Source organism: Aythya fuligula, chromosome 9 (assembly GCF_009819795.1).
Source record: "Aythya fuligula isolate bAytFul2 chromosome 9, bAytFul2.pri, whole genome shotgun sequence".
In the NCBI taxonomy this organism is placed as follows: Eukaryota; Metazoa; Chordata; class Aves; order Anseriformes; family Anatidae; genus Aythya; species Aythya fuligula.
Window position 1 is genome coordinate 26,368,853 of NC_045567.1, and position 13,512 is coordinate 26,382,364.

At 36.7% G+C, this 13,512-nt stretch overlaps 1 protein-coding gene across 1 annotated transcript; it reads right to left on the reverse strand.

The window, feature by feature from the left end:
• Nucleotides 1–8,576: 8,576 nt before the first annotated feature.
• On the reverse strand, nucleotides 8,577–13,125 carry TM4SF4 (transmembrane 4 L six family member 4). Its single transcript, XM_032193311.1, has 5 exons — nucleotides 12,952–13,125; nucleotides 12,605–12,694; nucleotides 10,105–10,238; nucleotides 8,903–9,092; nucleotides 8,577–8,594 (listed from the first exon to the last, which is right to left on the reverse strand). Exons 1-5 carry the CDS (start codon nucleotides 13,123–13,125, stop codon nucleotides 8,577–8,579), a joined length of 606 nt encoding a protein of 201 aa, XP_032049202.1.
• Nucleotides 13,126–13,512: the final 387 nt, after the last annotated feature.

Genomic DNA, 13,512 nt, shown 5'->3' on the forward strand with positions numbered 1-13,512 from the left:
CAGTTTGTTAATTTGCTAGTAAGTAAGTACTACTGTAAATTTAAGTTTTGTCATAATACATCATATTCCAAGCAGGTCAAGATTTCATCTGGTGTGAATTAGCTAGCCTGTACTGGCTTCTGTTTGGCTACACTGATTCTCATCAAATGGAGGCGACAGCTCTTACAATGAAAACTGATACAGTTTTCTGTTGAAGTCACATACGTTTATCAGAATTACAAAGCTGGAAATTTGATTCCTCTTTCAAGTGTTTCAAGTGGTTAGGTGTCTATGTTCAAAAAGTTAAAGAGGTAAAAAATCAGAAACCGTGTCTTCCATATTCTGTAATAAAACAAGAAGGTGCTACTATGTGAAACATTATTGTCAGTGTAAAGCAACTACCAGAATCTTAGGTTGGATCTTTACTCAGTCATGAGCCAAACCATGGTTAAGTTAAAAGTGATTATTTATACTGTAAGCTTTTATTTCTTGTAATGGAGAGGATATATAAGATGAAGCACAGCAACAGCAAAATCTATTTTAAGTTCTTTTTTAAAAACAGTTTCTAGCTTTAAACAGGCTTATGGTAGAACTTTTATTCAAAGCACATTTAATTCTTCTGAAACTTAATTTTTTGTTGACAATATTTTACTGTACTATTTCAGGTTTTGAACAGTTACTTCACTAAATGTATGCCATCTACATGTAGAATAAATGCAGTATATGTGCCAGCTGTATAGCTGCACCATCACTGAGGGTGGCATACAGAAGTGTTGATGATACAGAGTAATGGAGTGTTGTTAATTACAGTTTGGTTTTTGGTAATACCATAAGAATGTAATTTGGGGAGGGATTGGGTTTGACTTTTTGAAAACAAATGCTATATGGGGGAAGGAGAGGGTTAAAATGTCTATTTTGAATACAGAAAAACATGAGCGTTCAAATAAACTTCTTTCCTAATATAGTGCATCCATGTACATGCTAATACTTTAACTTTTTATTTACTTTTTCCATCTTGTTATATGACGTGTTATATTTGTTATTAATTTAGAGTACCTCGCAACCGATTGTATGTATCAAAAGCAATCAGATCAAACTGTTGTATTGAGGGTTTGAATCTGCTTTTTATTATTATTATTTTATTTCTTTGATGTTGTACCTGAAAAATAAAATGAATTTTAAAATTCTGGATACGTATTTGTTTATTAATTATTATTTTTTTTTCCTTTGAGGATTTTACTGTATGCTTCCTGGAGAACTGTACATGCTTGTAATAAAGGTAAAGGCATCTATTCTGTGGAAAAGATATACATTAAATTAAATGATTGGCACTTAGCAAAAGAAATGTTATTTTACGGTTTCAGTTTAATAGTAGTTGTTTTGGACATTGGTTACAATTACAGTTTTACATGTAATACTTCCAACATGCTCCCAGTGCCACCACTACTTGTTTCTTTTTGTGGTCCCTTGTAATTCACTAACACAATGGCTTGGTTACAATCTGTTTAATAAAATTTTCGCTAAGCAGAAAAGTCAGCACAGAGTCCATTTCCATTAATTTCTGTTTGGAGGACTTAAATAGTGCATTGGTCTCACTCTGATAAAGAACAAGAAGTTTCTCAAATTCTGCATAAAGAAAATTACAGTCTTCTTTCCTAGGAAACAGCCATGAAACCTAAATATCATGTGCTTGTATTTGAATATCTTTTCTTTACTTTTACAGAATAATTCTGAAGATGTCCTAAACTTGAGTCTCTTGATGCCTAATGGTTTTAATGAGAGTTGAAATGCAGAAAAAGAGATCCAATCAATCAAGTGTACTCAGATTTTCAGTAAAATTTTAAAAGGCTGCTGCAGAAACAGAACTCTGACACCATAAATAGAAATATTCACCTATGAATTGATGACTGATTTGAAACACTGTAAATAGCAGCAATAAAAGGATATGTTGTCTCAAAAAAGTTGTGCCAGGGGTGTTTTAGGTTGGATATTAGGAAGAACTTCTTTACTGAGAGGGTTGTGAGGCATTGGAATGGGCTGCCCAGGGAAGTGGTGGAGTCACCATCCCTGGAGGTCTTTAAAAGATGTTTAGATGTAGAGCTTAGGGATATGGTTTAGTGGAGGACTTGTTAGTGTTAGGTCAGAGGTTGGACTCGATGATCTTGAGGTCTCTTCCAACCTAGACAATTCTGTGATTCTGTGAAAAAGAGGTAGTATCAGTCTCTTCCACAGTTTGCACAGGGAGTTATGCTATGGAATGTACTTGCAATGATCTGGAAAACAGGTGAAGAGTGAGGTGAAAAGTTTACAGATGGTATGAAATCATGCAGTATAATGAAGGCTAAATCTTATCACAAAGACATTTGGAAGTATTCCGTAATAGAGAATGACATGGCATTGTATTTCATTTGAAATGTACTAATAAATTTGCAATAATGTCTAAGGGAAAAATTAGGCCTAACAAGGCATAAATAATGCTGTGCTTTGAAGTATCCATTATTGATTGGTAAAGAAATTTGGAAGTGACTGTGTCTAGTTCTGCAAGAGATTAGTTTTGTTATCAGAAGGATTAAAAACAGCAAATTACAGAACTGTATACTTTATTATGTGAAGGAAAAGGAAATACAATTATGTTCTTAAAAAAATGCCATCAATCTGATCAGAGATAATGACACATTTTCAATATTAGACAAGACTAGGAAGGCCCTTAACATGAATGCGGTGGGAAGGTAACAATGAAGAATGAAAGTTACCTGATTTGATTGTTTGGTAGTAGATTTTAGACAACAAAAAAAGGGGGATTTTGTCCCATAGCATGTAATTAAAATGTAGAATGCAAATACTTTAGTACCTTTCTCTGGATCAGGAGACTGCTTTTTGAAGTGAATCTCTCAACTATCTACTTTGTTTGCATTAATGGGATTCACTACAAATTTAACTTATATAGAACATTTAATTCAGGAGTGCATCTACTGTGCCCTTACAACTAAATCAGGCCAACAGCCCAAGCTGCAGTTAATCTGAAACAAAACCACCAAAATGTGTGTAGCATGGACATTGAGCCTCGGGTACTGATTTTTTCTATAGATCCACTCTACAGCATGTGCCAATGTACGCACACATCCATCACCCATAGATGCCATAAAGGGGTTCCCACAGAGCCCAATTCAAGGCCACCCACCTATGGTTATTAAGCCCATCAGTTCTACATGCAGTCTTTGGGTTTAAAATCTTTTAAATCATAGATGGCTGACCCAATATGGGCATTTTGGGGTTCCCAAGACATCAGCTGTGTGCCACTGTATATTTTATAAATTACTGTGCTCTAACACATGCTGTGATTTATGTCCACATACAGGTAGTAATCTAATACACTCTTGAAAGCAGGTCTATTGCTTAGTGTTTTTAACCTACCTGAGAATAGTTTTGTACAACTACCATCTAAAATAGCAACATTCAGATTAACTTATATAGCAATTCTTATATTGTGTAGAAAAAATTTATTTGGCTCTTAGGTGATTTGAGATTCAATGTAACTGTCACTGTTAAGTAAACTTAATACTCTTCCTAGAATCATTTCCTAACACAATTTATTCTAATCAATTGTTAGAATGCTTGTAACAATATCCTCTGCTTACTACGTGAAAAAGCCCTGGAATCTTCACCAAACAGAAATTTAAAGGTAGTCATTTATTTTACTTTAGTTTTAACCTAAAAAAAAAAAAAAAAAGGACAACTATTTGCAGCTTCTTGCTTGGGGGTCCTCATAATAAATAGTATGTGCAATATTTATAAACAATTCCATTTTAAGATGCCTTTTTTTTTTTTTTTTTTTTTGTTCCAAAGGGAACATTGTATTACTTCATTAAAACAAACAAACAAACAAAAACAAACAAACAAACAAACAAAAAAACCTTAAAGATGGAAGACGAGTATTAGCCAAAATATTTCACCCATTTTAGGGTAAGAAAATATGGGGCAATACTTGCTTTCCAGTTGGATGAAAATGTGCTTTTGGATAAGGTTATGTATGGCATATGCCACAGACTGGGGCAAAGAGCAAAGGGCAGGGAAAATGAAGAAACTGTTCTGTCCTCTTTGCTGCAGATTTACTACTGAGGTTTCAGCAGTTCGTGTCATTCCTCTGAGTGAGTCTTTCCACATATAAAATGGGAATACTTTGTTTATACGCTTACTTCACTGTTGTGCGTTTGCAAGTGAACTGGTCAGTGGAGAGAAAGCACTCTCCCAATGTAGGACTATGCCAACTGGTATGCTATATATGGGCACCAAAGCTCTCAGAAATAGTGTCTGAAATCACCCATTTTATGGAGGATGCATCACACAGACTTCTGAGGATCTCCTACATTTAGCAGGTGTAAATATAAATGTAATGTTTTATCAGCTTACTTTGGTCTGTCTGGCCTTCTTATACATGAAAGTGTATGAATCTAGTCTCCAAACTGAAAATGAGTGTTTATCCAAAATTAGACTCTTTGCTCTCTTTCTGCATTTTTTCCCTATCAGTTGCAGCAAAGCAGGGCCCTTTTTCTTAACACTGAAGGACTAAGAAGTTTATGTAAATCTACAGAGGATTTATATGTATCTTCTGGTTTGCTGATGCAGCTCAAGATGACTTAAAGAGATGTTTTAGGTGATCAACTACAGAACCAGAGTCTTCTGTGTATGTAATTTTATAGAACATAAGTGATATATACCATGTCCCTAGGCAATAATACTGCATTAGATTGTGAACCTGTTTTGAGAAACATTTCTTAATTTACTCAGGCATATTAATCAGGTTTCTTTGGCAGAAATGCTGAGTGTGTGTTTGTTTATGAAGGTCATTCAGTTTTTTCATAATGATGCTGACTCACAGCTGGTAAGTTATCTCTGCCTTCCTTCCAGTTTGGTCAGCAGTGTTCTGTGCAGATTGCCACTCCCTGCGTCTTGTCATATAAGAGCTATAATAAAACTGTTCATTAGGGAGGAACTTCCTGTGATTGTGATGAATTCAAGAGCCCAGCCATTTTGCAGGAAGAGTGTCAATAGTCTGACCTTCCTAGACAACAATTTAATGTAGCAGTGCCACTGGTGGGCCCTCTGTTCTCTTTTTTTTTTTCCTGCATAAGTTCAGAAAGCCTGTTCAGGCTACACCAACAGCTGCACATCTACAGAAGACTTTGCTGCCAGTTTTCTACTGGGTGAATAAATAGTGTGCATGTGTCTTCTTGGAGCTTTACTTCTAACATTGTCTCCATAGAGTTCTGTCAGGAGGGCATTCTGACAATGTTATTTTCAGTGCAGTGCTTAAGTTAAAATCTTTCCTAGGCGTTTTTTCTATCTTGTCCTCAAAGCTCACACTATCCTCTGTCATCAGCAATGTGTGTCCGTTCCCCCAGCTGTCTTTTAACTCTTTACGATGTGATTATTATTTTCAAGTGCAGTAGTCCAGAAAAATCAAGACCTTGTGGTTAGGGTGTTTGTTTTGTTTCCTTCTAAAAACTAACAATATTGTAAACAATGTCTTGCAGAATTTCAATATTTATCTTCTCAATTTTTGCAACAGTGCAAGAGTTCTGGAGCAAACTAACAGCACTGCCTTCAGTTCTTTGAGAGGTGCCATGAGCCCATGTAAAACCCTCTTGTGCACCTGTGCACTTCTTCAAGTACTGGTAAATGGCACCCTTTCCCTCGCCCAAAGTTCTTGGTGCCTGGATCTATCCAGTGGGCTGCAACACACGGGGTCCTGTGGGGATGGTGTCAGCTGCAGGCATGAACGAACACTCCCATCCCCAGTGGCTGCTTCATTTCAGCTTCAGCTTTGGAACTTGCATTGCCAAGCCTCATAACTGCCCATGGAGAAGGGAGAAAGATGGAACCACAGCATGAGGGAGGCAGCACAAATACAGGGGGTGGGAGGTAGTGGCTTTTCACTCATGGCCATCACTGTGATGTCTCTGGGGTAAAGAACCCACCTATATCTATGACATGAAGAAATCATTGTTCCCCACTCTGGGGCAGCACAGGCTGCACCAACAGTTTGCCTTGTTGATAGTTATACTGAGTAACATAGAAGCCATTAAGGGGAAACTAAAGATGAACTGAGGGCAGGTGATGAATGTTCCAAGGATAGAATGATTCTAGAAACCATCCTTTGCACCCAGCTGATGTGAACATTATAAAGGAAGCACAAAAGTTTTAACTTTGTGTGTGCTATTTCCCAGTTTTAGAAACAATTTTTTTTGCTAAGAGTTGTCAGCTAGAGCATCATTCCCTGACAGGCAACACTGTCATGTGGTTCATGATCATCTTGTTACAAGCCATTTGTTGCAGACAATAAATAAAGAGAGCTCCAATTGTACACAATTTAGCCCTGCAGGGGCACCGGTATTGTCAGGTGAAAGCTGAAATGTTCAGTCTTAAAATCACATGCACATGCTCAAGATGATGTAATCAGAGTTATTAAATTACCTATGTTTCTTTTTATGTAAACTCTCAGTTGAAACTGTGCCTCACAATGTCAAAATCACCATACTCTCAGCACTCAAGTCACTGAGCAGCCAGGTTTTTGAGTGAGTAATGAAGTTTCAAATAACAGATGCATCACTGAGATTTCTCAAACAATAGTGTTTTTCCTTTAAGCAACCAGGATTTCTACTCAGTGTAACAGTTGACAATTGCACATGCTAAAACATTCCATATTCCCAAAGGCTTCATATAAATAAAACAAGACAAATGCAAGATGAGGTGCTAGACAGCTGCTAGCCACAGATGAAAGAGTAAATGTAAGATGGTTGCATCAGTGGGTGGTGATATAAAGTGTACCCTCAAATTCCCTAGCAGTGCAGTAGAACAGGTGGGAGAGACAGCTGTTTCTAAAGAGTTTTTTTTTTTTGTTTTTTTTTTTTTTTTTAACCTGTCACAACGTATCATTAAGGCCCCTTTGCCTTTATTAATGTAACTCTTTGTATATATCTAGCTATTTAACATTTGTGCATAGCGTTCACCACCTCTTACTGCTTTTAAATCCTTGAAGTTCTTTGTACATCTCTAGCATAGATACAGAATGCATGTAAAACTTTTTTTTTTTTTTCTCCTGAGCACAGGGCACAGAATTATTATTGCAGGAGGAAATTTTAGGGAAAAAATGTGTCTTCTTCAGTCCCCATATTTTCTTCTTGTTTTCTCAGGGAAATGTTTTTTTAAGTTTTGAAAGAATAATTTGTTCTAAAAAGAACGGAATAAATTTGCTAGGGCAGTGTGACTACCAGAAATACTGCTGCTCTGTCCCTTCTATCTCAGAGTATAATGGGGAAAGATGAAAAAAATTAAAAGTGGGGAAAAAAAAAAAGTGAAACAACTTCTATATGATTGGATAAATAAACCAACTTTGCTCAGGGTAAAAAAGAGACAACTAAGAAGAAATATGAGAGAACCTGTGAAATTAGGTGTCATGGGGAAAATGTATAATCTTTCTTGCAGACAAGAACTAGGAGGCAGTAAATGAAATAAGCAGACAGCAGAGTCAGAGCAAAGGAGATTCTTCCCACAACATGAAGTTCAGGTATAGAAGGGATATTGCGATTCAGGAAACAACTGGACAGCTTTGTGGAGAAGAAATTTGTCAAGAAGAGTTAAATACAGAGATGGAACCTTTTTCTCAGGATATTCATGGAATACAAAGAATTCTAGTCTGTGGAAGTACTCTGGGAAATGTCTCTCTACAAATTTCCTTATACTCTCAGTTTTCAGTTTCATCTTCTACTGTTATGCTGTGTTGTTATATTTCCTCCTTCAAAGGTGACAGCAGGAAAATTGGTCATGGGTCAGAGAAATAAAATGCTGGGAGAAGTCATTACCCTGTCATGCTAAGAAAAAGGCTATGCATTGGCCTTTCTCAATGAATTTCTGAAGCTGGGTACAGTTGTGTCCAAGCAGGTTTATAATGCTGCCAACTAGAGATCCACAGCAGTCTATTCTTCAGCCTATTGCTTTGACCATATGCTGACAGGCACAGTTGTGCTGCTAAATACATGCATCAGTGAGACACACTCAAGAAAAGAGACCTCACCATGAGATTAATGAATCTTTTTTGTAACAGAGTCTCTTTATAAAAAGCATTTTAATTATAGCAGTCTGGAAGAGAGAAGTCCTTGCTTTTCCATGTACATAAACATATAATCATGAGCAGTTACACTTGTTTGTGACATTGCCGTTTGATAAATCTCAAAAGAAATTAGATGAAATTGCATAACAACTGAACTTGTACCAGCACTGTTTTGTGACCAAAGTTAGAAATCTGATTCAGGAGAGAAAAATAAAAAGAGTATTTTCAGGCAAAATATTAAATGGAAGCTGTTTTACAAAAATAAATATGATTGTGAGAGTTGAATTTCACTTATTTTATTCCATGAAGAGAGGTTTCAGGAAGGCTAGCTAGAAGGGAAGTCAGGGCTTCGTAACATCAGTGGAGCGAAGTGGCCTTCATTCTGATCTTCTTAGCCAGAGGCAACACATCTTGAGGGCTGCTCTCCAGAGCAGTTTCAGATGGGAGCTTCCCAAGAGGAGAAGGTTCTCTGCACTGTTCATATTATTTAGACAGTTCCATCTCCCTGGAAGATCAAAAATATGGAGATTATTTAGTGGGTAATGTTCTTGTGACGTCCAAAGGATTTTATTATTTTCCAGTGGCTACAGGAAGCTGTCAGATAAACCCCACAAATAAGGACTGAGATCATATTTTCATCACTTGACAACACTGTAAGATTTTAACTGTACTTTAGAAAACATGATCACGGTGCTGTGAAGCACCGTGAAGTGAATGAAGGCTTGTTTAGTTTTTCAAACTGTCAGCCAGTCAAGTGCATATACAGCTGTTATCAGCACACAAAATAATGAGCAAAAAACATCAGTTGCTTACCCCACAACATCCGCAACATTTGCAGTCCCCACAGATTGTTCCAAAGAGTCCGTTCACAACCTGAATGCCGCAGAGCACTGCTTGGATCCCACTCATCACTAGCAGCAAGGCAAAGAGGGTCAGGTGCCAAGGAACTATAGTGTCAGGTGATTTACACATAGTCCATACTGTGTGGTTACCTAGATAATTCCTGTGCAGAAGGGAAACAACAGTTATGGATATGATGTTAGCTCCCAGAGTGGTGACCTGTTATGGCTGACAAGCTGTTACTCTTGTAATATGTGACTGAATTTCTGTTACCTTCAGTATTGTAAAAAAGTATTCCCATTACAGCACATTTTGTTTATAACATCAGTTTTTGTAGTTTCTAGATCATTTGAAGTAATTGATTTGAAAAGAGAAGGCACAATCAAAGATAATAATGTGTTAGATACAATCTAATCGTTCGTGGTATTTTGGGAAGAAGACATTACCAAACCATAGCCAAGTATGTGCCAAAATGATGTTCATCCCTATTAATATCTTGTCTGAAGTCAAGTGGCTTTCCTACTGTCGGTTTAGTTCTGATATTGCACGAAGCAGTGCTGACATCTAGTGGTGCATTAAATGGACCTACAAAGCATGGAAGAATCGTAGGGTTTCCCGAGGAATATGGCATCTTCTGTAATTCCCCCTCTAGCAGAAACCCCGGGCTTTTCTTTGGTTACAGCATTAGATTTTTTCCTTCTTGCTGTCTGTGTGGAAGTGATAAATAAAAATGATAGCAAACGTTTTACTTGTAGTGGGAGGAAGAGACAACTTTGAAATTCCATAAGCACGATAAAAATTATATAAACATTAATTACTTGAAAAACATTGCATTTCAATAAAAGATGTCACTGCTAATCAAATGGACTGAATTTATCCTCGAATACTGTTTATAATCCCAAGAATAAACTAGAGTGCTGTACTCTTTACTGGCTCCTTTGAAACTCAATAGTTTTGATTGGTCATTGTATTCTTTACACATCTGTTCTTGTTGCTTAATTAGTATTACTGTGCATTGCTGGGTCTTCAAAGAGCATATTTCTTGGATTAATAGTAAAATTCCCATTGTTATACAATAGATTTGGAAGTTTAACAATTACACAAAGTTTCACAAAGTTAAATAATATTTATTTATTTAATTATTTATTTATTTGTTCCCTGTTGTCTTGTCTTACCCGTCCTGGAAGGGATAGAGCCAATCTTTTCCATCACTACATTTAGGGCCTCTGTTTAGGGCTACTGCTGACACAACAAAGCAATATCCAGCTCCCAAAACTCCAACTGCAGCAAATATTATAGAGGAAAACATCTGACAGAGAAAAATTATGTTATTTTTATTCTCATTCGAACAATGAAATGTGCCCTATTAATGTAAAGGTACGTTCCCTAAGCTCAGCTCTTAATGGTCAAAACAGTCAGCTGCTAAATAGCTGAAATGTTTTAATTTGCAATTGCATGATAAATACATAATGTATACTGGCACTGGTATTTAGAAGTTTTGAAAGAGTTAGGTGAGGGCAGTCTTTGCCTGAAGATTCATGGACTTGGTACCTACACAGTAGATGGCACTCTTCACGTTTATACAGTATTTATCTAAGCATTTTCTTTGTTCAAGGTACAGTGTTTCACTGAAGAAGCTGTCTTTCACAGAAGATTATAAGCAAGACTGAAGTATTGGACCACTTACCGCATTAAAAAAAATAAAATAAAAATCGACAGTACCCTTTACTAGTTAACTTTTTTATCTTAGTCATATTTGGACCAAGTAATTTTATTTTTCCTTCTTGAGACTTCCCTTCAGGTTTTGTATTAGTGTATTTTTCTTTATCTTCTTACAGGTACTTATCACCATAAGCTCTAGTAGTGCAATTGGAATTAATAGAAGGCTCTCCTTATTTTTCTGGCTTTCCATTAGTACATTCTTGCATACACTAATATGTAAGGAAATTGTCCAAATATATCCAAAATGCCCTACTTGTTTTTTAATCACTTAAAATTCAAACCCTAATTGTTTGTAGATAGAGGTAGCCACAACAGTTTGTAGGTACAGGGGATATCTTTTACTGGATCAAAGTGATATAGGTGGGGGGAAAAAAAGAAATGCACTTTCCAGTCTCTGAGTGCTTATACAGATGTCAGCACAAGGATCTTTTGTGAGTGTTGAGATAGAACAGAACTGAACCGTTCAGCTGAAAATGACCTTCAAATATCACCAAGTCCAACTGCCTGACCACTTTAGGGCTAACCAGCCTCAAAGGATATTAATGAGGGAGTTGTCCAAATGGTTCATAAACATGGACAGGTATGCATTTTTATGTTGGCATATCTGATGAGGCTAACAAAAATTATATTAATGCAGTAGACATCATAGTAATGATACTTCTGCTAAAATACAAGAGCAAGTTCAGTTCTCAGTCATGCTGTGGTAAGGCCACCAGGACACTTTAATATAGTGTTGTGACTGTACTAATATTCGCAGTCTCTCAGCCAGCTACAGCAGTAGCAGGATTCATCAGCAAGGTATGGCACTGAGGAATGGAGGTTGCTGTATGGACAGCAATATCCTTACATATGCTTTATCTTATGTTTGCCAGCATGACCACAGGTGGAGAGCACACACAGCTCAGAGGGTCACCTCTGTCTCTATAGATGTTCTCCAAGTTCATCTGAATTTCTGAATTGCAGGGTGGTGAGTGGAAGTCTGGCAGCAAAACATTAGTGGTTTGGTAGATGCCGAGTTATATGTGGTCTTGAAAGCTAAGCTTTGTTCACTGTTGACAGAAAGTTGGTAATGCAGTGTGACAAAGAGAAATATGTGCCTCCATTTTTTTTCCTAAAGAGTTTTCTTGGCATTGCAGGGAGGCAGAATCATAGGGAATTTAGGGAAGGCTCTTTGTTAATCTCACAGCCATGACTTTTTTTTTTTTTTTTTTAAGTGAAATATCTGTTCCTTTGTAAAAGAGTGTAATGATCTATTTATGCCAAACAATTTATCTCAGAAGGACAGACTTTCCAGGAGGAATATGCCTATTTTATATCTAATCTCATCTTTTAAATAACATGCATGTGTTTTTCACTAATGGCTAAATGTATCCATTTGAAACTTTTCACTTGTGGTGTGAAAGGAGAAAGGATTTACATCCACTATGTAAATCATAGTGGAGCCCAGTTTAGGGCTGACTGTTTTAAGCAGGATGTTGAGTTAGGTAAATTCCCAAGGCTTGTTCCAACCAGAAGTTTCTTATGAACCTAAGATATTCATAGCCTCCCGCATGGCCCTGCAATCAGCTGGGAATATAATGCACAACTGTCAAAGTAATTTTTAAAACTGCCAGCAAAAAAATGGCTGAAGAGAGAACTGTTATGCTGTGCAAAACCAAGTGCAGATCTTTCAGAAATTCATTTTAATTGTGATCACAACTGTTAGTATGTTGTGATTGCTAAATATATCAAGGCAGTACAGATTTGGTACCTGTGACACAACATTAAAGGTACAACACCATTTTGACAACCTGCTATTTATACCTTTAAGCGCTCAGCCAAATGACAAGGCTTTGCATCTTACAATTTGGAGAGCATCTGTCTAGTCTCTCAATGACTGCGAGCAGAAGAAGTATATATACTTATTGATAATAATACATCTTTTACTTTTTTGCCACATTTCTTCTCACTTACCGCAAACCTCTTTCCACAGCTCTCATTACCACAGCATCCACAGCAATCATTATTCTTAAGGCCCAAAAACACCAAAGCAGGAAAGATCATCTACCAAAGGCAGAAATACAGTTTGAGTTGGGATGAATTCAAATTACAATTGCTTTTAAATGCAATAGTTCTATGTCTTTATTTCCTTGACACTAAATTAAGTAACTTATTGCTAAACTATTGGGTGACTTTTAACTTATTTGCTTATCAAAGAAGAATTTGCAGTATTGGAGCCTACGTTTGAGAAAATTCAACAATAAAAAGTCATGGTTTAGGTGGTACAAAAAAGACTGTAATATCTGAATTTATATACTCACCAGTACACCAGATCCTAAGATCCCTCCGAAGTACCAAACCTCATCTGTAATATTTTGATTGTTTTCAACCACTTTTCCTCCAGGGAAAAACAGCAAAATATTAGCAAGTGTACATAGCACAGCCAAAGGGATAAGAGTGATTCCTAGGCACTTAGCACAGCCTCCAGTGCACATGTTTTGTTGTTGTTGTTGTTTTTAAAAAAAGAAAGAAATTGCAAACACAGCTAAAGACAGAGGAAAAAATCTCTCAGATGTTCTCAGAAATGTTTTCTAAAAAGCTTCTCAGTTTCTTTTGCAAAATCCAGTTTCTGCTGTGCCTCTTGATAAGCTTAACCTATAGAATGCTCCCTTCAGAGACGTTGCTGCCTTTGATTTGAAATGCTGTATTCTGGTTATTTATACATTCTCACAGCCATGATGTCAATTTTCTGAACCTCCATAAATGAAATTACGTTCAGTGCAACTGCTCATTTTACTATGACAACCGATGACCTTTGTTAATATTTTACTAATGTGAATGAGACACTTGGTTATCTGGGCTCAGGTTGTGGGTAGAAATTC